This window comes from Sinocyclocheilus grahami, unplaced genomic scaffold, assembly GCF_001515645.1.
Source record: "Sinocyclocheilus grahami isolate Dianchi unplaced genomic scaffold, SAMN03320097.WGS_v1.1 scaffold96.1, whole genome shotgun sequence".
Classification (NCBI taxonomy): Eukaryota; Metazoa; Chordata; class Actinopteri; order Cypriniformes; family Cyprinidae; genus Sinocyclocheilus; species Sinocyclocheilus grahami.
Window position 1 is genome coordinate 3,212,798 of NW_015505275.1, and position 22,565 is coordinate 3,235,362.

At 36.3% G+C, this 22,565-nt stretch overlaps 1 protein-coding gene across 1 annotated transcript in view; it reads left to right on the forward strand.

Moving 5' to 3' along the window:
- lrpprc (leucine-rich pentatricopeptide repeat containing) overlaps positions 1 to 20,823 on the forward strand; it is a 48,440-nt gene extending 27,617 nt beyond the window's left edge. Inside the window, exons 24-37 of the mRNA XM_016275838.1 lie at positions 6,226 to 6,241; positions 6,732 to 6,800; positions 6,890 to 6,980; positions 7,069 to 7,211; positions 7,427 to 7,604; positions 8,121 to 8,247; positions 9,631 to 9,719; positions 9,831 to 10,032; positions 12,425 to 12,555; positions 13,512 to 13,627; positions 16,038 to 16,112; positions 16,238 to 16,322; positions 18,296 to 18,438; positions 20,582 to 20,823. Of these exons, the coding sequence (XP_016131324.1) occupies positions 6,226 to 6,241; positions 6,732 to 6,800; positions 6,890 to 6,980; positions 7,069 to 7,211; positions 7,427 to 7,604; positions 8,121 to 8,247; positions 9,631 to 9,719; positions 9,831 to 10,032; positions 12,425 to 12,555; positions 13,512 to 13,627; positions 16,038 to 16,112; positions 16,238 to 16,322; positions 18,296 to 18,438; positions 20,582 to 20,653 (1,537 nt within the window). The 3' untranslated portion in view covers positions 20,654 to 20,823. The remainder of the gene's footprint in view (positions 1 to 6,225; positions 6,242 to 6,731; positions 6,801 to 6,889; positions 6,981 to 7,068; positions 7,212 to 7,426; positions 7,605 to 8,120; positions 8,248 to 9,630; positions 9,720 to 9,830; positions 10,033 to 12,424; positions 12,556 to 13,511; positions 13,628 to 16,037; positions 16,113 to 16,237; positions 16,323 to 18,295; positions 18,439 to 20,581) is intronic.
- Positions 20,824 to 22,565: the final 1,742 nt, after the last annotated feature.

The following is a 22,565-nucleotide window of genomic DNA, read 5'->3' on the forward strand; positions in this document are numbered from 1 at the left end:
AACACATTCTTAGGAAATAGAGGGTTCACAGCAAATTATCAGAACTACTTCAGTAAGACAGTAATATCGTGCTTTTTACCTGGAAACCTAAAGCTGCGCTAGGTATACAGTGGTGTGAAAAAGTGTTGGCCCCCTTCCTGATTTCTTGTTTTTTTGCATGTTTGTCACACTTTAATGTTTCAGATTATCAAACAAATTTAAATATTACACAAAGATAATGCAAGTAAATACAAAATGCAGTTTTTAAATGATGATTTAATTTATTAAGGGACTTCAGAACCTGGGTGACTTGCCATAATTGACGGAACCATGAATTTGCACTCTATCAGAAAATCCTGAAGGAGAATGTCCGGCCATCAGTTTGAGACCTCAAGCTCAAGCGCACTTGGGTTATGTAGCAGGACAATGATCCCAAACACACAAGCAAGTCCACCTCTGAATGGCTCAAGAAAAATAAAATTAAGGTTTTGGAGTGGCCAAATCAGAGTCCGGACTTAAATCCGATTGAGATGCTTAAACAGTCCATTCATGCTCGAAAACCCTCCAATGTGACTGATTGAAAACAATTCTGCAAAGAAGAGTGTGCCAAAATTCCTCCACAGCGATGTGAAAGACTCATTGCCAGTTATCGCAAACACTTGATTGTATAAGATGTATAAAGATAAAAGCCGAGATTAGAGAAGCAGTCCTTGGTAAAATGACGAGCACACAACAAAAGGTTCGAATTGTATTTCTGTGGTATCCTTGAACACAGCGTCTTCTCGACATGATGTAAACACACTTAACTAGTGGAAGTGTTTGTGGGCAGGCGGGGATTATGCAAATGTGTTACCCAGTGACGCATACCGGTAACAGGCAAATTATTCGAAAATATGACGACTCGTTAAGGCGATTCAGAATCGACTCTCTCTTTTGAGAGAAAATATCTTTATTTATCATGCACTTTTTTGATTAACAACTTTGCAGATTGCTTTCATTTAAGAATAGCTACATTATAAACTGCAAAAGAGATATTTTTCAAAAACCCATGTGACCTGCTCTTTAAGTAAAGAATGTTTTATAAGTTCCACCAGCTCAAAACTGACTCGGGAAGGTAAAAGTTATATGCAGATTTTGAATCTATTGGAAAGGTTAAGTTGAACCTTAAAAGTTTGTGCAGAGCATTCAAGTGCAGATTGTTTTGTAAACCTGTCACAATGTAATGCAGACTTAACAGAGCGGAAAAATGCTGCTACACTACTTTACATTTACATTTACTTTACAATTAGATTTTTTACAACTTTACTTTTACATGTATTCATTTAGCAGACACTTTTGTCCAAAGCGACTTACAGTTGGGGATACATCAAGCGATTCATCTTAAAGAGGCAAATAGACACAGGAAGTGCTCGTCATAGCAAGTTTCAAGCATTGTTCAAATAAGTACAAGCTAGACAGAGAAAGATAAAAGAAAAGAGAAAAATATTTTTTTAGGATGAAGTCAGATAGTGACGAAAGAGGTGAGTTTTCAGCTGTTGCTTGAAAAATGTCAGGGAATCAGAGTCAGCCTTCGCCAACTCTAGATGGCGCAGGCTGATGGGTCCTTATTGCAAACTGATGATATTTAGAGCGTCAAACTACTTGGCACAAGCTGACTGGTTCATGTTGCATATGCAGCCAATGAGCTTTACTGCTCTACATTTAAATAGCTGGTTAGCATCCACTATTTCATCCACTAGCATTTCGCAGTGTGCTTTCAGAGTTACTCTGAAACCCTCCACCTCCCCAGCTCCACCTGTATAGATCTGCTACGGGTTATTTTGTGTTCTATTTGTGCAGCAGCAGCATACTCACAGCACCGTATCAGCGTATGTATTGGCAGTAGCAAGTTTCTGTACTTGCTTTGCAGCAGCAGCAATAATCTACAACAGCAGCAGCAATTCAGCAGCATAGCAGATCTATTCCGCCAAGACCAAATACATTAACATTGTCACATCCATTACCATGCTAAAATCTTCCGAGAGTTGTCATGACAGACCTTAATTACACATTTTTGGTACAAGAAACCTTGACTAGCATTATAAAAGGATCTCAGCCAAAAAATAAAAAATTATGGTTGACCCCAACAAGTAGTGAGTTTGAAAACAACATGAATATAATCGGAAAACAAACATTAATAACAATGTCCGGTTGTAAAGGGCAGAGCTCCACTCCTCCCTAAGCTTGTCGTTTCACTGTTCATTTCATATAATCTGTCATTATCTTATAGCAAAATGTAGCATGGTGGGAAAAGGAATTAACTTCCACAAGTTTGCCCCCCCCCCCATCCGTTCAGGTCTATTTGTAAGAGCAGCTTTTAAGCAGATCAACTAATTTGCATGTTAATTATGCGCCCTGTGCTAATTACTGGATTTGCCTGGGCCATGCGGTGCACTGCGTAAGTGCCTTTCCCCCTCCCCGCTGTGGGATATTGAGGTTGGCAATACACCTTCACTGATAGCGCTAGAGTCAACACACACATACACATACAGGTTTCCTGGGTGCCCCACCGAGACTGTTTGTTTTTCTGTCACTCGAGTGCCACAACCACACTGGCACGTGCACGCTTTAATTGCTGCCTTGTGCGCGATAAGGTTTCCAATTTAGCTCAGGTTCATTAAGGAGCAGATACGGAGAGATCAGAGCGACTCTCAGCAGAGACTCTGATAAACTGTGAACGTTTACATCACACACACACACAGTGACTGGCAGCCACACATTCCAGTGGGGGAAAGCCATCTCAGAGCTCACAGCAGCCAGGCCTGCTTGGATACAGCCTCCGCTAGGAACTCTGTAGTACCTGTCTGATTTGTCTATGATATACTGGAGTCATATTTAAATAAAAGATAGTCAGAGTATCTTGAGTATCTTTATATACTGACCAAAATATTGGTCAAAGACAGAAAGGATGATGACTTGGGCCCAGGCCCAGATGAAATCTCTTTTTTCTTTTTTCTTTTTTAAACAGTTATTTAATTTTGTATGTTTGAAGCTGATTTTTAGGAAAAATTTCAATTTCATTCATGCTTGTGAAGCGGGAAGTGATTGAATTCTACAGAATGGATGTAAACATGGTGAATTGTGTCAACTCTGTGTCCATTGGTAGCTGAAAGCGAAATTAGTGAATGTGAAATTAGCTCAAATATACAGTTAACATGCATTTTATTTATTCTTAAGTATTTTTTAATGGCCTTTTTATTATTATTGTCAGTTTTCATTTTAGTTTTAGTAATTTTTTGTGCTTTTGTCATTTATTTATTTAAAAATATTTCTATTCAAGTTTAATACATTTATTTCCATTTTAATTTGAGTTTACTTAAACTTATTTAGTTCAGTTAGGCAAGGCGACATTTCTAATTTTATTTATTTTTAAAATTGTTTTCTGATATTTATATTTCATTTTATTTCAGATGTATTACCGAAAAAAATATGATTGTCTTTATATTTTATAACAAAATATGAAACAGGTCATTTATTTTTAAACCACAAACACACTTTAGAAGCAAAACATTTCATAGAAAGGCAGATTGTAAAACAGTAGATATATTGTCCGTTTTTATTAAAACCAGTTCTGAGAAATTCTCTAGTATAATTTGTTTACAGATGTCACTTGGTTTGTTTTCTCATACAGTGTAATTCATACATTTTTAAGTGTTATTTTTTGGAGCCTGTGTTTATTGAATAAGAAATGCCGTAACTAACAGGCCTGTGATTCACAATCAGTAATTTGTGACAAAAATTGCAAAACAAATGCACATATTTATTTCATTTTTTTGTTTGTTTTTAAATGTTCATTTAGTTCGTTTAGTTTAGTTTTTTTGTGTGTGATATTACATATTTAAAAGGGCAATTTGGTTTAAAGTAGTTTTTGACCAGTGCAGTTTCTTTTAAATATTTGTACTTTTTTAAATCATATTGACCATTTAACTATATATTTTTAATATGTACATTATGTAACATTTTCATTTAATGTTTTAGATTATTTACTTTATTCATTTAAAAAAATTTTTTATTATTATTTGTGTGTTTATTCAAATGTTTATATAGATTTTAAAATGTTCATGGTTCTTTTTAAAGTTACTTTCTTTAAAGGGTAGTTTGGTGTTTTAAAAAGTAATTTAAACTTGTTAAGAACAACAACAGTTTAAAAATTTCAGCCTGTTTTGTAATATAAAACAGTACCGTGATGATAATACCCCTTCAGCAATAATCACAACATGAAGACTTGATACTGGCACAATGTGTAGTGCTGTTTGCATCTCTTCCATGCATTTTTTTAAGCAGCGGTGATGAGATGACTTGTACCTTATTGCATGTCTGCAAATTAGTTTTTATTCCTGAATGCCAGCCTCATTACAACTATATTAAACAAAGTATTTTCTCTGATTAGCCGCTATTATGCCACGTCTTGCAGTATTTTACTAGAAAATGACTAAGCACTGCTGGAAATGGATTGAATTTCAGTTGAACTGTAGTTGTACACAATATTTGCTCATTGTGTCCATTTTAAAATCAGTTCTGTTCTGTTTTTTATTTTTTATTAATTTTGAGTAAATATTGCAAGCCATTTGAACTATATTATCTAGTCTTGACTGGCTTGATTGGGAGGTGTAGGCCTATTTGATTAGAGTTGCTATTAGTCATTGAAAACAAAGCTCTGTTGTATCTTTCTACACCTGGTAGTTACAATAGTTTTATTCCTCTGAATTCCCTCCACTATAAACTCTCTAAAAGTTGGTGATTAATGGTGGCTCGTCGAGCATCCTTGTGCTTGACAGGTCAAAAGCCCCACTCGTTCCCTGGAGCATTTTCCACACATCCTCTCTTCTATCCAGAGCTGGATAATTAAAAACACTGATATCTGAGTAGCATTAGCAGACACGGAGCTCTACTCCACTCTCTAATAGAAACTTTAAGTGCAGTGATGGAGTGCTGGTCAGGTGATTGTGCTGTCTATAATTGTCAGATTATTAATAATGGTGGTAATTAAGTGAAATGCTGGTTAAGGTTTTGCTGTAATTAAAATGGTTGTCACAGTGTGTGTGAGTGTTTCAGAGTGTGTGACCTGTGTTTGAGAGAATGATGGCATCTTCAGCATGATGATGGGGAGTTTTTGTTTACTGTAACTTTGTGAAGGTCATGAAAATGGAACACTTTGGTTTCCTTTTTTGTGAAGCATTAGGTTCACAAACCCAAAGTTTTTTGGGGTTTTTTCTTGGTGGGAACGATTAAATGTTTTTTAAACTATCCAATATTACCAAAATTAAGCAAGCATAAAAAATAGTTTTAAGTGTCTGAAATATTTGCCAGAAGTCTTGACTTTCTGGACTGTATCTGACAGTTTATTTTATTTATTTATTGTTTTTTTTGTTTTTTTGCTATAAGTTTATAAAGATGTATATCCTAAATTTTAATAATAGTGTTGCAAACTACACAGGAAAAAATACCCTTTTTTTTTTTTGCTTTATTTTTGTAAGATTTTCAGGACTTATTTCCTACTCTCTTCATAAAAACGTCTGACTTCAGGATAGAAAATTATCATTTGACAGAAATTACAGAAAATTACATAAGCAGGGCGTTAGTTTATATTTTCTAGCATTGTTATTGACTATATAAGGCTAAAATCCAGATAGAGAAAGAATGTATCAATTTATTGTTTAGTGTCCATGTGTTGTGTTAAAAAAAAAAATCTGTCATCAATTTGTCTTTGAAGACTCTTAATCATCTGACCTAGATGTTCTTTTTGGGTATTGGCTTGTGTGTGTGTGTGTGTGTGTTTTTGTTTGTTTGGGTCAAATGAATTTGTGTGTGTGTGTTGATTTGCTCTTCTATATAGGACGATTGGAGGAGTGGGGGTGTGCATCATCCTGGATTTACTTAAGGGAAGATTTGGCCCACAGGGCTTTATGCATCAGGCCCAGGGGCTGCTCCTACATTTATAGCAACACAAAAAAAGGACTATGTAGCGGTGATTTTTGGTCTTATTTGCTAAGCAGATTAGGCTTGAGGAAGGCTGGAGTGATTTTGAACTTGGCCTGGAGGCTGATTTACTGCAGAGTAATTCTGCTTGGATGCTGCTGATGCAATATCCTCCAAAGAGGAGAGAGAGTGTGAATTTAGAAATCTGTGTGTGTGTGTGCGCGCGCGCGTCCGTTTTTTGTTGCACATGAGGACACAAATTTGTATAATGACATGGGTATGACATAGGTATTACAAGGAGAAGGTCACTTATGAGCACATTACCCCATGTCCCCATTTTTCAAAACGCTTATAAATCATACAGAGTGAGTTTTTTTGAGAAAGTAAAAATGCACAGTTTTCTGTAAGGGGTAGGGTTGGTGTAGGGCAAGAGCACATACAGTTTGTACAGTATAAAAACCATTACGCCATTTGTTTTTTGGTTTGTTAGAATTTTTTTTTTTTAGAATTTGTGTTTTGGTTGGGATTTGGTTTTGTTTTTTTGTAAAGTTTCGATTTATGTTGGTTTTGTTTAGTTTTGTTTGCTTTTGTTTTGTTCGGTGTTTGGTTTGGTTTTGAGATGACCTGGGCATAACTTGACCAGTTAGTGAATTTTATACTTTGCATTTGATATGCCCTTTCTCATGATTGTTCATGCCCACTGGGCCCTCTGATAGTATTAGTGCAGTGTTTGTGATTTGCACCAATTTAATTTGTTGAAATCTCATACATTTCTTTTTTTTACCCATGTGCAGACTCCTGGTCTAAGGGCACGACCAACCCGTCTGCAGTGGTTTGCAGAGAAATGCATTGCAGCCCAACAGGTCAGTGTTTCGCTGCCGTTTTGTCTGAAAAAGTGATATGCTATAGATCAATAGAGTGTGTATCACTGTTTGAATCTCTCTTTCCCCAGATGGAGCCCCTTGAGAACATGGTGGACATGACTGTCAAGCTGTTCGAGTGTGACAGAGATGACATGTACCACTATTTGTTACGCCTCTGCAGTAAGTCTCATGTGTTGGAGCTGAGACTGCAAACAGTGGATGAGCGTAACTACTTTGCACTGACATTTGTTTTTGTTTTTCTTGTCAGAGGAGACCAATGACTGGCAAAAGGCTGAGGCAACCTGGATGAAAATGCAAAAGGAAAATTTGGCTCCAAGAGAGAGGACCCTGCGTTTGCTTGCTGATATCCTTAAAAACAATGACAAGGAGGTGCCTTTCGAGGTGCCTGAGGTAAAATAACCTATTCAATGTCCAATATAAAATCTGTTACACAAATCCTAAAACAAAGGCAGTTGAAAACCACCTTTATAGATACATTTAGTCCTTATTGTCCTGCTTCTTATCATCTCTGTAGCAGGTGGAAACCATGAATTAATTAAACTTGAATTAATATCCAGAATTTAAGGAAGCATTATGGTGTAATGATGTGGCTGTTTTATGTGTAGGTGTGGTTTGAGGAGGTCATAGGTCAGCCTGAGATGTTTTTGGAGCAAGAGATCAAATCTAGCCCCATGGTTCAGGCTGCCCCTCGTAAAAGGGTTGCTGCTTCACCCCCTAAAGAGGCCACAGTTGATGACTACAGACTTAAACTCCTGTCTCTTTGCAAGAAGGGCAAAGCACAAGGTAAGTTCTCTATGTAACTTTATGTAACTTCCCTTAAATCACTATGGTAAGCCATAGAGTTGTCAGGACGGATTTTTCAGGAAATGGCGTTCTTGCGCTATTCAACTTTTGTCTATTGTAACTTTTGTCTATTGTAACTTGTAGTTTTATTTTTCAGCTACTAGACAGCAAAACGTTACATAGTCACATACATACATTAAATTAAATATAAAATAAAATAAAAATGAAAAGGTATAATAATATAATCTAAATAAAACATTATATACAATATTGTGTATATAATATTTCATATATTAATATAATATATTTGTAGCTGTCGGCTTAGATTAAGTCAAGTCAGGTTTATTTATATAATTATATATAATAGCTTTAAAATTGCTTCATAGTAGCTTTATAGTAAAAGTTAGTGTGACTGTCTCAAGATAAATTTTCAGGATGGTTAAAGGATGGTCATATGCATTATTATCTGTAGTGGTCTGAGTAGATTACGTTACCCCTGTTGTTTCTGATTCTCAGAGGCCAATGACATCCTGAAGGAAGCAGATAGCATGGGCATGGTTCTCAGCCCTGCTCCATATGATACCGTCATCAAAACCCTCCTAGCCTCAGGCAACATTGAGGATGCCATGGCTGTCAAAAACATGTGAGTCTGTCTATGGGGGTCTCACCATCTAATATGTTTGAATTTGTATTGCAGGTTGCTAAATCACAGGTTTTAAGGTCAGGGCTGTTGAACCCAATTTTGCAGCATCAGAAAATCTTCTTGAATTGAAACGGATGAATGCTGATAAGCTCCTTCTAGCTGAACACACACACGCATACATGTCTTATGGTTTGAGCCCTTTCAGAGTTACTAGATAATCTACGAGTTCTCAGAAGAGCTTGACAAGATGCAAAAATAACAGTCCTTTGCCGTTTAGTAATAGGTCTTTGTGTTTGTGCTGATCTTTGATCTATCCATAAAGCTCAGATGTTTCACTAGGTCGTATTATATGTCTGATGATATATCCTTATGAAAGAAAGCCATCACCACTATAATCTTGTGCATGCTTTCAGGAAGCATTCAGAAATGTCTGTATACCAGGCTATCACGCAATAGCCATTGCGGTGGGTGTTAACTGACCCTATTCGTGGATGGAACATGATCTTCCACTGCATTACACTATAGTTTTGTTGTTGCAAAAGTACTTTAAACCAAGTTTTTAGAAGCTGTATATATATACAGAGCTGGGTAGATTACTTGAAAATTGTAGTCTGTTACCGATTTCAAATTACATGACAAAAATTGTAGTTAGTAACAATCCATTACATTACACATTTTAGGTAATATATTCAGACTACTTTAATTATGCTATAAATATTTAAATAGGATAATCTTGTAAATAAATAGTACTATGCTTTACTGTTATTTATGATGGCCAGTATATTGAAAACCATGCATATAAGGTGTGTGTGTGTGGGGGACTTCATGCAGATGTTTGGCAGGACGTTGGTCTTGGCCAGCGGGGTGCTTTAAGGACAGATTAAGGGGATTGGGAATGGAAGAGAGAAGTGAGGGATGGGATTGTCCAGCGCTTAAAGCACTAGACGAGAGTAAGGAGAAGGACACAAAGATTTTCTTGGGATTGATAAGAGTAACTCTGACTCTGGTCTCTGGGCCAATCTGCCGTGTGAGCGGCTGTTGGCCGGTCGCCGTTGAGATAAGGAGCGGTGGCTGATGCTCAATCGGGCGGCCGGATTAATCTGGCCAGTGAGGGTAATAAAAAAAGAAGACTTTGATTGAGGTTTAAGTGACGAATGAGAGGAAAAACGGACGTGGAGAGTGGATCCAGATTTGTTGGATTTGTTCAGTCTCACACACATGTATGCCCACAATTTTAAGATGAGCAGTGAAAAAAAAAGGCTCTCAGCATCAACACACATACACAACATCATGTATTATTCATAAATACAGCTGATCCCACAACACAAACTACAGATGTGTTCAACCGATACCTTTTCAATCTTTTTTTTCTTGTCTTCTCAGTGCCACTGATCATATTCCTGGATTCAGTTTGAGTGACAATGCCAACAACCTTCTCATCATCTCTCAGGTGAAGAGATGCCAGATGAAAGGTGACTACAAAAGTGGATTTGTTCTCCCAGTTACTGTTGAATACTGGGGAACGCCATATTTTCTTCCAAGGCTTTGTTTTATTAAACCTGACCACATGATCTCCCTCACAGATGCAATGGGAACTCTTAAGGGCATGTTACAGGCTGACCAGGTGCCCACTCAGCTGGCCATCACTCGACTGGTCCAGGGTCTCGCAAATGAAGGAAATTCACAGGACATCCAGGAAGTGGAGGCCTTGGTGAAGACTTTAGGCTCCATCAAGCTGTCCAGCATGTTATTTGTCAACAATACTGCTCTCGCTCATATTAAAAAGTATGTTTGTTTTTTTTTGGTTAAGGCAAGATTTGCTGTTATTGCTTATGAACTCCTTACTAAACAAAACTGCAAATCCGCAAACTGTTTGGGGTCAGTAAGATGTTTTATGTTTTTTGTAGTCTCTCGTGCCGCGTTTATTTGATTAAAAACAGTAATACTGTGAAATATTACATTTCAAAATAACGTATTTCTATTTGAAAATTTTGTAAAAAATGTATTCATCTGATGGCAAAGTTGAATTTATAGCAGCCATTACACCAGTGTCACATGATCCTTCAGAAATTATTCTCATATGTAGATTTGGTGCTAAAGAAATATCGAATATTATCAATGTTGAAAACAGTTATGCTGTGTAATATTTTTGCACAAACTATGATTCTCTATGAAATTCTTTGTTGAAGAGAAAGTTAAAAATAACAGCATTATTATAGTTTTTTTAAAGTATTTTTAAATGTTAATTTCTTTAATTTCAAAAGAAAAAAAACAGACCCCAAACCTATGACCGGTAGTGAATTATGCAGCCATAGAAAAGCCAGAACGTTTTTAAACTCTGATTTTCTTTGGAAATCTTGAACCATGGAAATGGAAAAAAATAGGATTTTTTTTCTAGTTAACGCTTGTAGTGAAAACAGTAAGCTAATTTATTATAAATTCATTTATTATGAATTAAATATCTCATTTAATTTATAATAATAATAATGTCACAAAAATCTATTCAAAAAACTTTTTTTTGTTAAAAAAAATTATTTTTTAATCCTGTAATTAAGAACAATTGAAAAATCAGCTGAAAAATCATGGCAGCTCATTGGTCAAAAGGCATACATTGGGACATAAATCATATGTAATAACCAGAATATCAATAGACACTTGTGGAAGCAACCACCTAGAACGCACTGGCAACCCCCCATAACACCCTAACATTATGGCATCAATGCAATGCACCAAAATCTAGTGTGTAGCTACAAGACTCAAAAGATCTCATTGGCTCAGCTACTAGAGCTGCTCGAAATACTCGAGATGAGCAGTCTGTCTGATGTGTTTAAAGTGGATGCACAGTTAAATGAAATGCAGCTAAAATTGGCACCACATACCTGGCAGCTGGAGGGAAGCAGATGACACAGAGGTTAAGACTGTGATTGACTATGACAAAGACTTGATTATAGATGTATTGTTATCTCAGAAACTCTGAACCACATGCTCAGTGTTTCTAACAAAGGGAGCACTAGCAGACTGTCTGGCGGGTGAGATTAGATTCCGCCCGCACAAACTTTTCTTGGTTATTTTTGTGAAAACAAATTCATGAAAAGAACAACGTGAAGCACCCTTGTTTCTGTAAATAACATGAAATATGTGCCCTTTCTGTGGTTTGACCTTGACTAAAAATTGGTGTCATCGCAGATTTGTTGTTCCTACAAAGGACCGTCCGCTCATGTGGCCTTTTCTTACACCTCAATTTCATCTTCTGTTCTTTCATCTTACCTTTAATCCATCCCCTTCACCCCTCTCCACCCATTATTATTAAAGGCTCAAATCTGCTGTGATGGCTAGGACTATGTAGTCTGAATAATTCACAGTGGGCTGCACTAATGTGTTGCCCAGTTTCCGGAGCCCCGCCTCGCCTCTTAACCAGTCAGTTTGACTCAGCCGCACACAGCACACGTGTCACTGTCGCTTAGGTCCACCCGGGGGTCAGAGTTCACCCCGACAGGACGAAGCAGTGCAAACGGGAAGCCGCCCAATCAGCCGTGAGGAATTCTTTGCTCTTCCGCTGTCCTACACTGTCTTAAGACTTTGGGAATGGCAAGGAATAACAATCTATGGCTAGGTCGGGAATATTAATGTGGCCGATGAAAGTTTTATGCACTTACTGTTGTGTAAATGAAGGTCGGGGATGGAAGAGACGCAGAAATGGAATGGAAATTTTCACATGGCTTGCCATTTTCCACCTGCCTGTCTTTAGTTATACACTTTGAACCAAAGATATATTTTTCGGATGCAAAAAAGGGCCGCCTATAATATATTTTGGTCACTAAATATGGCTTTGATACCCTCCTTCAGTAAAAGTCTAAGCAAATGCAGTTGTTTTTTAACCCATTGCTTTATTCTGTAAACCAGGTGAAAATTCTTATACTGATCACTTGGAAAATTGTCACACCAGCCATGGGAATTATTAATCATTCATGTCCATAGCACAAATGTGTTGTATGAGTTGAATACTAGAGGTTAAGGCATTGGTTTTCATAACAATTTCCTCTGATTTTTTTTTTCAAAGGCATGCCTTATTTTTATATTGGATCCCTAACAAAGTTAGTGGAGTGTTTCTGGCTCTATAAAGGAGTTTGTTCAAGTCACTAACACCAAGTATGAACTCTCTTTTCTCCCTCTGCAGTGAGGACATTGACAGTGCGGTGGAGCTGTTGGAGTCCTTTTACATCCAGAACACAGAGAATCAGAAATCCAGTATTTATTTTGTCTTCCGCAAAGTTCTAGATGCCAACAACGATGCTGTACTAGATAAATGTAAGACCCACACACCACCTCTTCATCAGTATCAGTGGTTCTCAACCAGAGATGCTCGGCAAACTTCCAACACCTCCAAAAACAAAAACTGCAATAAGTGGGCTTTTAGCGGGACATCCTGGGGCAGTCTCAAAGTGACATTTTTGTACTTTATTTACCCCATAGGAGTAGCTTATTACTGCTTTAAGGTAGTAATGTGCACTTTTTTAAGAGGTCAATACAAAGTTGCCCCCATTGCACCAGTGGCTGTTGTATCCCAAAAGGTACAATTTTTGCATTTTTTTTTTTCTGACAGAGAAAGGGGCTACAAGATGATAGTAAAATATTTAAGAAAGTGCTTAAAATAAGTCATTTAAAAAGTCATGTTAAAGTAAGCCGACATATTTCTCATTTCAATCTGTCCCATCAACAGCAATTGTTTTTGAAGAACATACGGTTAGTTCTTTATTTTAATATTATTTAAAATGCAGTTGGTTAGTTATTTTAATGTTAACACTCCTAGTTTGTTAAAGTCGTCATGAAATGGAAGTTGGAACCTGTTCTGACATAGAGTAAAACGGCTATTGAATGAGAGTAAAAACGTATAACTACCTGTTTTTGTCCATCCATTTGATCGCAGAATGTGAGCGTTGCGAATTAAATTGTTTCATGTAAGTCAAGGGAGTGGTGGCACATTAATGTTTTTGATTAAAGATTACAAGGGTTTATATTTAAAATTCAATAGTACATAGGAATAGTACTCCCATGGCAGAGGAGTCTTCGGATGGGCTTTTTGAAGTCAAAAAGGTTGATAGCCACTGATACACAACTGTGTTCTTTGAGTACTTCTGAACGGACTTCTAGCCCTTGTTTGTGAGTTTCTGGATTGGAGAAACATTACAGCACCCGCTGATGTGTTGTAACATAGTAATCACCGTCGAAGCATGTGATTGATTGACATCTCTCTCTACGTCCAGTGAGTGCCATGGCGGAAAGGCTCTGCAATCACTTTGCCTCCTACAGAGCCGCTACAGACCTCTTCCTGATTTACTTGGACACGGGCAGGACAGAAGAGGCCAAGTTCCTCCTGCAGGTACCGTCTCTCTCAAACCAAGATATGCATGAGTACTCCGTGACGACCTTGCTAAATTGCTGAATCTAATTCGAGATGGTATTGGAACTGGCTGACCCTGTCACTTGCTACAATTCCATCTCAAGCGATAGCTGCTCTTTCTGACCTCTCCCTGTCTCATATTTTAATCATTCAGTCGTTTTTGCATGCTTAGATACTCTTGTGTAAGTAAGATCTTTCCTCTCCCTCTTTCAGAAAGCACTTTAGCGAGTTGAGGAACAAAATGGTTGCATTAAGGTACCACTAAACCCAGGAGTGAGTAAAATCCTTTGAGATGTTGAAATAACAGGAAGCTTTGCTTCTCAGCGTCCCCAAGATGGAATGCTAAATATCATAAGATTTTACAGAAAGTCTCAGATCAGCATATTCGGTTTGGTCTTGTTCGCTGTGTTGTAGGTGTCGTGAATTGCATCAGAGAGTATCTCTCAGGAGTGAAGCTGCTGGGCTGCAGTTTTAATTGCTCTGATTGTCGTGAAGGCACCTCAGCCTCCATTCATTTTAATATAGCAGCCTGTTAAAAGCCTCCCAGACCCCTCAGCTTTTTAAATTAGCAGATGCAAGAGAAACACACAGCTTTCACGACTGGCTTGTAATGTGACCTCATTGGCACTGAACCCAGAGAAAGCACAGGGCAGTCCAGCGATTTCAAAACACACAAGACAGGATGATGTTTTTCTTCAGAAGAGATTCAGACTTTTTTTTTTTACAGCAGCATTTTCCAGGTTAATTACAAATTAAGATCAGTTTTGTTAGAGTAAGGCCCCTGCAATGGAAATAATAAACAGGAAGGTTTGAAAGATTAAGACATGAAAATATACACTAACCACAAGACTTCCTTCATCTTTGAAGCACAAATGAAGATAATTTGAATGAAACCAGAGAGATCTCTTCCATTAAAAGTCCTTGTAAGCAAACTTTCACACTTCAAGAAGTTCATAAACACATCTCAAAAGAAATCCATATGAATTTAGCAGTTTAATTAAGTCTTCTGAAAATACACGATCTCTTTATATGATGAGTAGGCTTCTTTTTTTAATTTTTTTTTAATTTTACATAAACATTGGTTCTATGCGCATACATAGAGTTGAAAATGGTAAATGGAATCTCAAATGTGCTTGCTTGACATGCGACAAGAAAGTATGGTTAAGCTGCTGTTTACCATATTTTGATTAAGAATTACTCTTACAATGTCTTTATGAACTTTTTGAAGCTTAAAAGTTTTGGTTACATTGACTTGCAATGGAGAGACAGACATCTTCATTTGTATTTCAAAGATGAACAAAAGTCTTAAGGGTTTTTCGTTAATAAACAATGACATCATTTTAATTTTGGGTGAACTATATCTTTAAACTTTGTGTTAACATGAAACTAGTTTAAACTATGTGATCCCATTTTCACTCCCTTCCATAATAATATAAACATGGTAAAGCAAGCAAGAAATTGACTGACATTTTATTTTGAGAAAAGTCGAGAAAACTCAGAAATACCTAACCAGAAGCACTAGAACAGATCATGGTCATGGAAAAACCTGGAAAGTAATATTAAAATAATAAATAATTGACATTTCTGTATTGTAATGAAATGTTTTTAGCAGGCAATACTGATTTGAAGCTTTTAAAGCTCATGATCCTGTTTACCTGCATTCTAAGCATTTTACATGATTTAAAAAAAAATTGCTATTATGCCACAAATGCTGTCGATGTAACTTGTATTGCAAGTGCTTGCTTTGAAGGTGCCCAGAATATTCATATAAAAGCCTGATTTCTTCATACCTGCTAATATCTTCTTTTTGACAAAGCTGCTAAAGGTTGTTGAATCTTCTCAAGACCTACAGTTTCTGTACGGCACAGTTTACCCTTCCAGAATTCACTGTGCCTTCATTTAACTTGAGTTATATTGTCCTGATTAAAGAGTGTGAAAATTGCTTGAAAGCTCAGGAGCATGCCGATGCAATTCAAAGCCTTTATACGGCTAAGTGTAGATAATTGTACTTTAAATTGGGCGGACACTGTACATTTTAATTTTCATAAAGAAATAAGTGGTTATTTGCCTGACTCCCTTATTAGCTGTATAATTAACCCTCAACTATAGAGCTCTGCACTGAGTGCTAAAGGATGTAATGGAAGATGGAGACATTCAAAAACACGCGCTTCCATCATGCTGTTACACACACCTTCATACTCTCCCCTTTGCCTTCTTTTAACTGCCTGCTGTGTGGATACAGGAAATACAAGTAATTGTTTTTATAGCAAGGGGTTATGTTTTGCTCAAGGGCATATGCCGTGTGCATGTGAATACACACACACACACGTTATGATACAGGGTAAATGTTTGTGTTTAGAGTTCTCTTGTGCTTCTTTGATTGCTTTAGCGCTGTGCGGCTGTCAATGAGCAGAAGGACACAATGTTCACATACATGTTGCGAGCGGCTCAGCACCCGGGACAGGTAAACAAACCCAGTTTGTTCTAGTCTTCATGCTCTGAACTTTCATTTAGTGTATGTACATAGTTTATATGCAATGTAGTCAAACAGTTTGTGAATAAAGACACACTATTTTCATTCCTGTACAGGCTGCCAAAATTAAGGCTCTGTCTGAGCTGATTCCTGACTTCACAGAGAAGGAGAATATCTTTTCATATTTGGTGAAATGCTATGGTAAGACCACTGTTTGCATCAACACTGCTCACTGCTAGATATACAGTTCAGTAAGATTTATTATTTATTTATTCATTATCATTATTTTTTTAATTCAGCATAGATGTGTTAAACTGATTAAAATGGACATTTGTAAGACTCTAAGAATTTCAAATAAATGCAGTTTTTTTTTTTTTAAAGCTGCAGTCCGTAACTTTTTTGGGGTTAAAAATTATCCAAAATCAATATTTGAGCAAGTACAAAACCAGCCAGTGTTCAAAACTATCACCTTACTTTAGCCCGATTCACAACGGTTAGTTTATAATAAAGTTTTCTAATTTGAGTGGTACGGGTAGGTTTTCGCGGGAAATTCGAGCATGCCACTGCGTCATTACGTCACGTCTGTAAACATAAAGAAGTTGTCCCGGCTACTAGGCTATTGCATGCTAGGATCCTGCAGGTGGTGGATCGTTTATAGCCTTTTCTCACAGCAGCTCGAATAATTAAATGTCAAAAAATCATTTTGATGGCGGATTGTAATCCAGAAAGGATTGTATGAAACACATGTGAATGAAATTAAACTATATTCCAGTTTTAAATGTGCTTCTGATTACAGACAGCCTGGGATTACACAAGATTTGTATTTTAAAGACAACCAGTTCGAAGGGAGCATAATTTGCTTTTTGGGTTAAAATAATTTCTTGGTATGATATTCGAATGGTATGACAATTAGAGATTAGACTGTACAGAAATTGAAATCTACACGCTAATACACACTATACTCATAGTCAGGCAATGCTGATGTTGTTAACATTAATAATCTGAGAATAAAGCATAACAATAATAATAATTTGCACGGTTTGATGTGATATGAGCTAACCGATCTTTAGATTTAATCACCATTGGTAGCGCGATTTATTGTAATGCTTTTTTCCTCAGTTGGTCAGAACAAACGTGGCAGACTTGTTACTTACTTGTTCAGATGGCAATATACGGTGAAAATGCTTATTTGAGTCATATATTCCAAGACGTAGGCTAGAATCTGTGATTACTAAGTATAGGATTCACACCGGTGCGGTGACTGACTGCCACACATACTCCTCAAAACATTAGATTCATCCGAGCTGAAGCCGTGCCGCAGCACAACCCACTGTAACTGCAATTCCAGGTTTTCAAACAGAGATGGCGACAAAGAGGCAAAACTTACAGACTGCAGCTTTAATTTTCTATTCATCAAAAAAACCTGAAAAGAATTGGTTTTCACAATCATATTACGCAGCACAGCTGTTTTCAACATTGATAATACTAAGAAATGTTTCTTGAGCAGCAAATAAGCATATTAAATGGTTTCTGAAGGATCATGTGACACTAAAGACTGGAGTAATGATGCTGAAAATTCAGCTTTGCCATCACAGGAATAAATTACTTTTTGAAATACATTAAAATAGAAAACGGTTATTTAAAAGCGTAATAATATTTCACAATTTTACTGTATTGCTGATCAAGAGTCTTTCAAAAACATAAAAAAATCTTACCAACCCCAAACCTTTGAACAGTAGTAGTGCTATTGTGTTACTCTGTATTCGTCTGGAGCAGCACATGTTGTTCTGCTTCTGTCTTTGAATAGTTTGAATGCGTTTCATTATAGCATGATCAGTGTTAAAAGCTACATGATTCATCTGCTAGACAATGGCGTTAATACTCCATTCATCTGGCTGGCCTGTTCAAGTCACCCACCGTTTAGGCACATAGCAAATCTAGTCAGTTAATAGTCTGTCAATTAAAAATGCAACAAGCAGAACGCACTGACTGACTCACAGGAGGCACGTTTGCTAATACAGACACATGTTTCTTAATGAGGGGCTACTTTAGCCAGCGTTCCGTGAGAACTTTAACACGTTTCAGTACTTGGAGACCTCTACAGCATTATTATTTCATGAGACCTGATATGTGCAGAATGAAATATTGCATGTTTTCTCCCTCACTCTCAACAGGTTTAGACAAGGACTTCAGTTCAGCGAAGGCTCTGTATGAGCGCATGCAGGCTGAGGGGGTGAAGGCTGATGAGTTGACTCTCAAGAGACTGGCGCTACTATACAAGGAAGCTGGAGCAACTGTTCCCTTCGACGAGCCTCCGGTAATAATCAGTATTCATTAGCAGAGGTGGAAAGTAGTGAAGTATTTTTACTTTACTCAAGTCAATTAAATAAGTTTCTGTAGTTTGAGTGGTTTTCTTTGGAAAACTTTACTTCACTACATTCCAAAGCATACTTTTAAGTCATACTTTTTTACTGCACCACATTTCATAAATTAAAGTTGTTGTTTTTACCTTTAATACTTCAGAACATTAAAAATGTATTACTTTCTTGTACTGAAGTAAATCTTTGAATTACTTTTGCTTGAGTAAACGGAAGAAAGTAATAGATTTCTAATGTAATTAAGTATTCAATTATATTTAATATGAAACGAAGTGCAGTAAAAAGTACAATATTATGCTTTGGAATGTTGTGGAGTACAGTTTTCTAAAGAAAAACACTCTGATAAAGTACTGACACTTGAAAAGTGCTTTTACAGCAGAGTAAAAATACTTCACTTCTGTCCGCCTGCAAAAGTAGATGTTGCAACAGATTGAAATGTTTGTTTTAACTACGTGTAGTAAAAATATGTAGTCAAAAATGTAATATTTTCTATTGAATGAGCACAAGATTGTATATAGTAATAATAAATATAAATGTAATAAAAAAATGATAATTTATACAATGTAATTAAGCACAGTATTTACCTAGATTTTGTTGAACATTTTTGTATGATTATGCAGGCAAATTGTTCATTTAGAGTTTTGAATCGATTCAATTCAATGGACAGTTTGATCTGACTCACTGAACTTGAACTTGAATGCCATTTTTGCTACAGCTTTATATATACCGTAATGCATTAAAAAACATCGGTCTTAACTCTTTCATACTCTGAAGTCATGAGGCAAAAAAGGCTGGAAAGTGTAGAAGGAAACTTTATGTCCAAATTCTGATATTCGTGATTTTCATGTCCAGCAAAATCATCACAAATATAGTTTATATTGTTTAGCCCTTCTTACAAATGTTTGGGGTTAGTAAGTATTTTATTTTTTTTAATAAATGAATACTTCTATTCAGCAAGGATGCATTAAATTGACTATACATGTCTATACGGTCACTTTTAATGTTACAAAGGTTTCCGTTTAAAATAAATGCTGTTCTTTTGAACTTTCTATTGATCAAATAATCCAGTTATTTTAATAATGTTTCACAGTAGTACATTTTTTACTGTATTTTTGATTAAATAAATGCAGCCTTGATGAGCATAAGATACTTTTCTTGAAAACATTAAAACATTGTACCAACCCTATACTTTTGAACAGTGGAAGTATTATGCAACAAATTGCCCACTTCAAATCATGAGCGTCTTCATGAACCGCAAATGCTGTGTACACATTGTGTGGGCAGTTGTGATTTTTTTATTGATTTTTTTGAACAGTAATTGGATGTCAAGCTGCTTTATTTAATAACCATTTTTGAAGTTGGTTAAGCACTAGTTGATTAGAGTCCAGTTTCATGTCATGTTGCTCACCTGAAGTACCCCTACTTTTACAGCACCTTAAGAGTCCACCTCACGCTCTCGTGTATTATTTACTATCTGTCAGAACCGTGCTCCGGTGTTTTTCACCAGCGTTAGAGGAGCCTGCCAGCCCTCACGCACCGCTAAGCTCTCAGTGCACCATTTAAGTTCTCACAAAGCAATCTCAGGTAGCACTCCATCCCGCTTCTTCCTCCAGTCCCACGGCCACCGCTAATACCACAGTACAAAGAGTCTCCGGAGAGAGGCGATAAGGAGAGATTTGAGGTGCCGTTCACATCTGGCCTCATTTCTCGCACCCAGCAGCTGTTATTTATCGACTTTAATTACCCCATTAATAAGGGAATATACATTGTTTGGAGAAATGGTAATCTTCTAAAAGCACTCACCTTCCAAAAATGGAGAGCGAGTGCGGTTTACAGGCGCCTGTGCTTAATTACGGGAGGCGGAACGAGTAAATATGTTATTTGTGAATTAATACGGTTTGTAAGATGAAACGAGCGTAGGATTTGTTTGGACCGTGTGGTTGTTATTAGTTTGCCCCAGAGGGCAGGAAACGCACAACTACACACAACACGCACCCAAAGTACAATTAGTTTAGCCTTTTACTGACTAAAAATATCAAAAAAAAAAAAAAAAAAGCTTCATTTGTTTTTTATGTCCCGCAGGAGTCTTTTCGTTTCTACGCAGACAGACTGAATAAGCAGCGCTCTGAGTCCATAGAGCCGGCCGACAACTAAAAACAACTTGTCATTTATTCTTTTTGTTCGTTTTTTTACATTCAACATATGTGCACAGCTTGCGTGTTAGTTATACTGTGATTGTTTGTTCGTTTTTTGCCCTTCATAATGGTGTCATGATATGGTTAATGTGTACATAGATATTTATGCAAATAAATGTAAATCCAAAACTTTAGTGGCTTTTTCATAAGTTTATTTTTAATCTTTTCTTTTGTTTGTTCCTGAAGTGATTGTCAAACATGAGATGTTTTATCAAAATGCAAATATGTTCATAGAAGATCAGTGATTTGCGATATGCTCGTATAGTCAATTTATGCTTAGTTATAGTAATACATACTATATAATAAACATCTCATTGGAGCGATCATGGAAGCTGTCATGCATCCTGTTTTTTTTCTGGCAAAAGTGCAAAAACATACATTATCTAGCTTTTAAAACACAAATGCATTTTTGGTGTGACTTACAAAACCTTTCAAAAGATTTGTGATCTAGCCACATTGGCACACACTTTCTTAAGCAGTCAAATCTTCTACATGTGAGCAACTGTTCCCTTCGACGAGCCTCCGGTAATAATCAGTATTCATTAGCAGAGGTGGAAAGTAGTGAAGTATTTTTACTTTACTCAAGTCAATTAAATAAGTTTCTGTAGTTTGAGTGGTTTTCTTTGGAAAACTTTACTTCACTACATTCCAAAGCATACTTTTAAGTCATACTTTTTTACTGCACCACATTTCATAAATTAAAGTTGTTGTTTTTACCTTTAATACTTCAGAACATTAAAAATGTATTACTTTCTTGTACTGAAGTAAATCTTTGAATTACTTTTGCTTGAGTAAACGGAAGAAAGTAATAGATTTCTAATGTAATTAAGTATTCAATTATATTTAATATGAAACGAAGTGCAGTAAAAAGTACAATATTATGCTTTGGAATGTTGTGGAGTACAGTTTTCTAAAGAAAAACACTCTGATAAAGTACTGACACTTGAAAAGTGCTTTTACAGCAGAGTAAAAATACTTCACTTCTGTCCGCCTGCAAAAGTAGATGTTGCAACAGATTGAAATGTTTGTTTTAACTACGTGTAGTAAAAATATGTAGTCAAAAATGTAATATTTTCTATTGAATGAGCACAAGATTGTATATAGTAATAATAAATATAAATGTAATAAAAAAATGATAATTTATACAATGTAATTAAGCACAGTATTTACCTAGATTTTGTTGAACATTTTTGTATGATTATGCAGGCAAATTGTTCATTTAGAGTTTTGAATCGATTCAATTCAATGGACAGTTTGATCTGACTCACTGAACTTGAACTTGAATGCCATTTTTGCTACAGCTTTATATATACCGTAATGCATTAAAAAACATCGGTCTTAACTCTTTCATACTCTGAAGTCATGAGGCAAAAAAGGCTGGAAAGTGTAGAAGGAAACTTTATGTCCAAATTCTGATATTCGTGATTTTCATGTCCAGCAAAATCATCACAAATATAGTTTATATTGTTTAGCCCTTCTTACAAATGTTTGGGGTTAGTAAGTATTTTATTTTTTTTAATAAATGAATACTTCTATTCAGCAAGGATGCATTAAATTGACTATACATGTCTATACGGTCACTTTTAATGTTACAAAGGTTTCCGTTTAAAATAAATGCTGTTCTTTTGAACTTTCTATTGATCAAATAATCCAGTTATTTTAATAATGTTTCACAGTAGTACATTTTTTACTGTATTTTTGATTAAATAAATGCAGCCTTGATGAGCATAAGATACTTTTCTTGAAAACATTAAAACATTGTACCAACCCTATACTTTTGAACAGTGGAAGTATTATGCAACAAATTGCCCACTTCAAATCATGAGCGTCTTCATGAACCGCAAATGCTGTGTACACATTGTGTGGGCAGT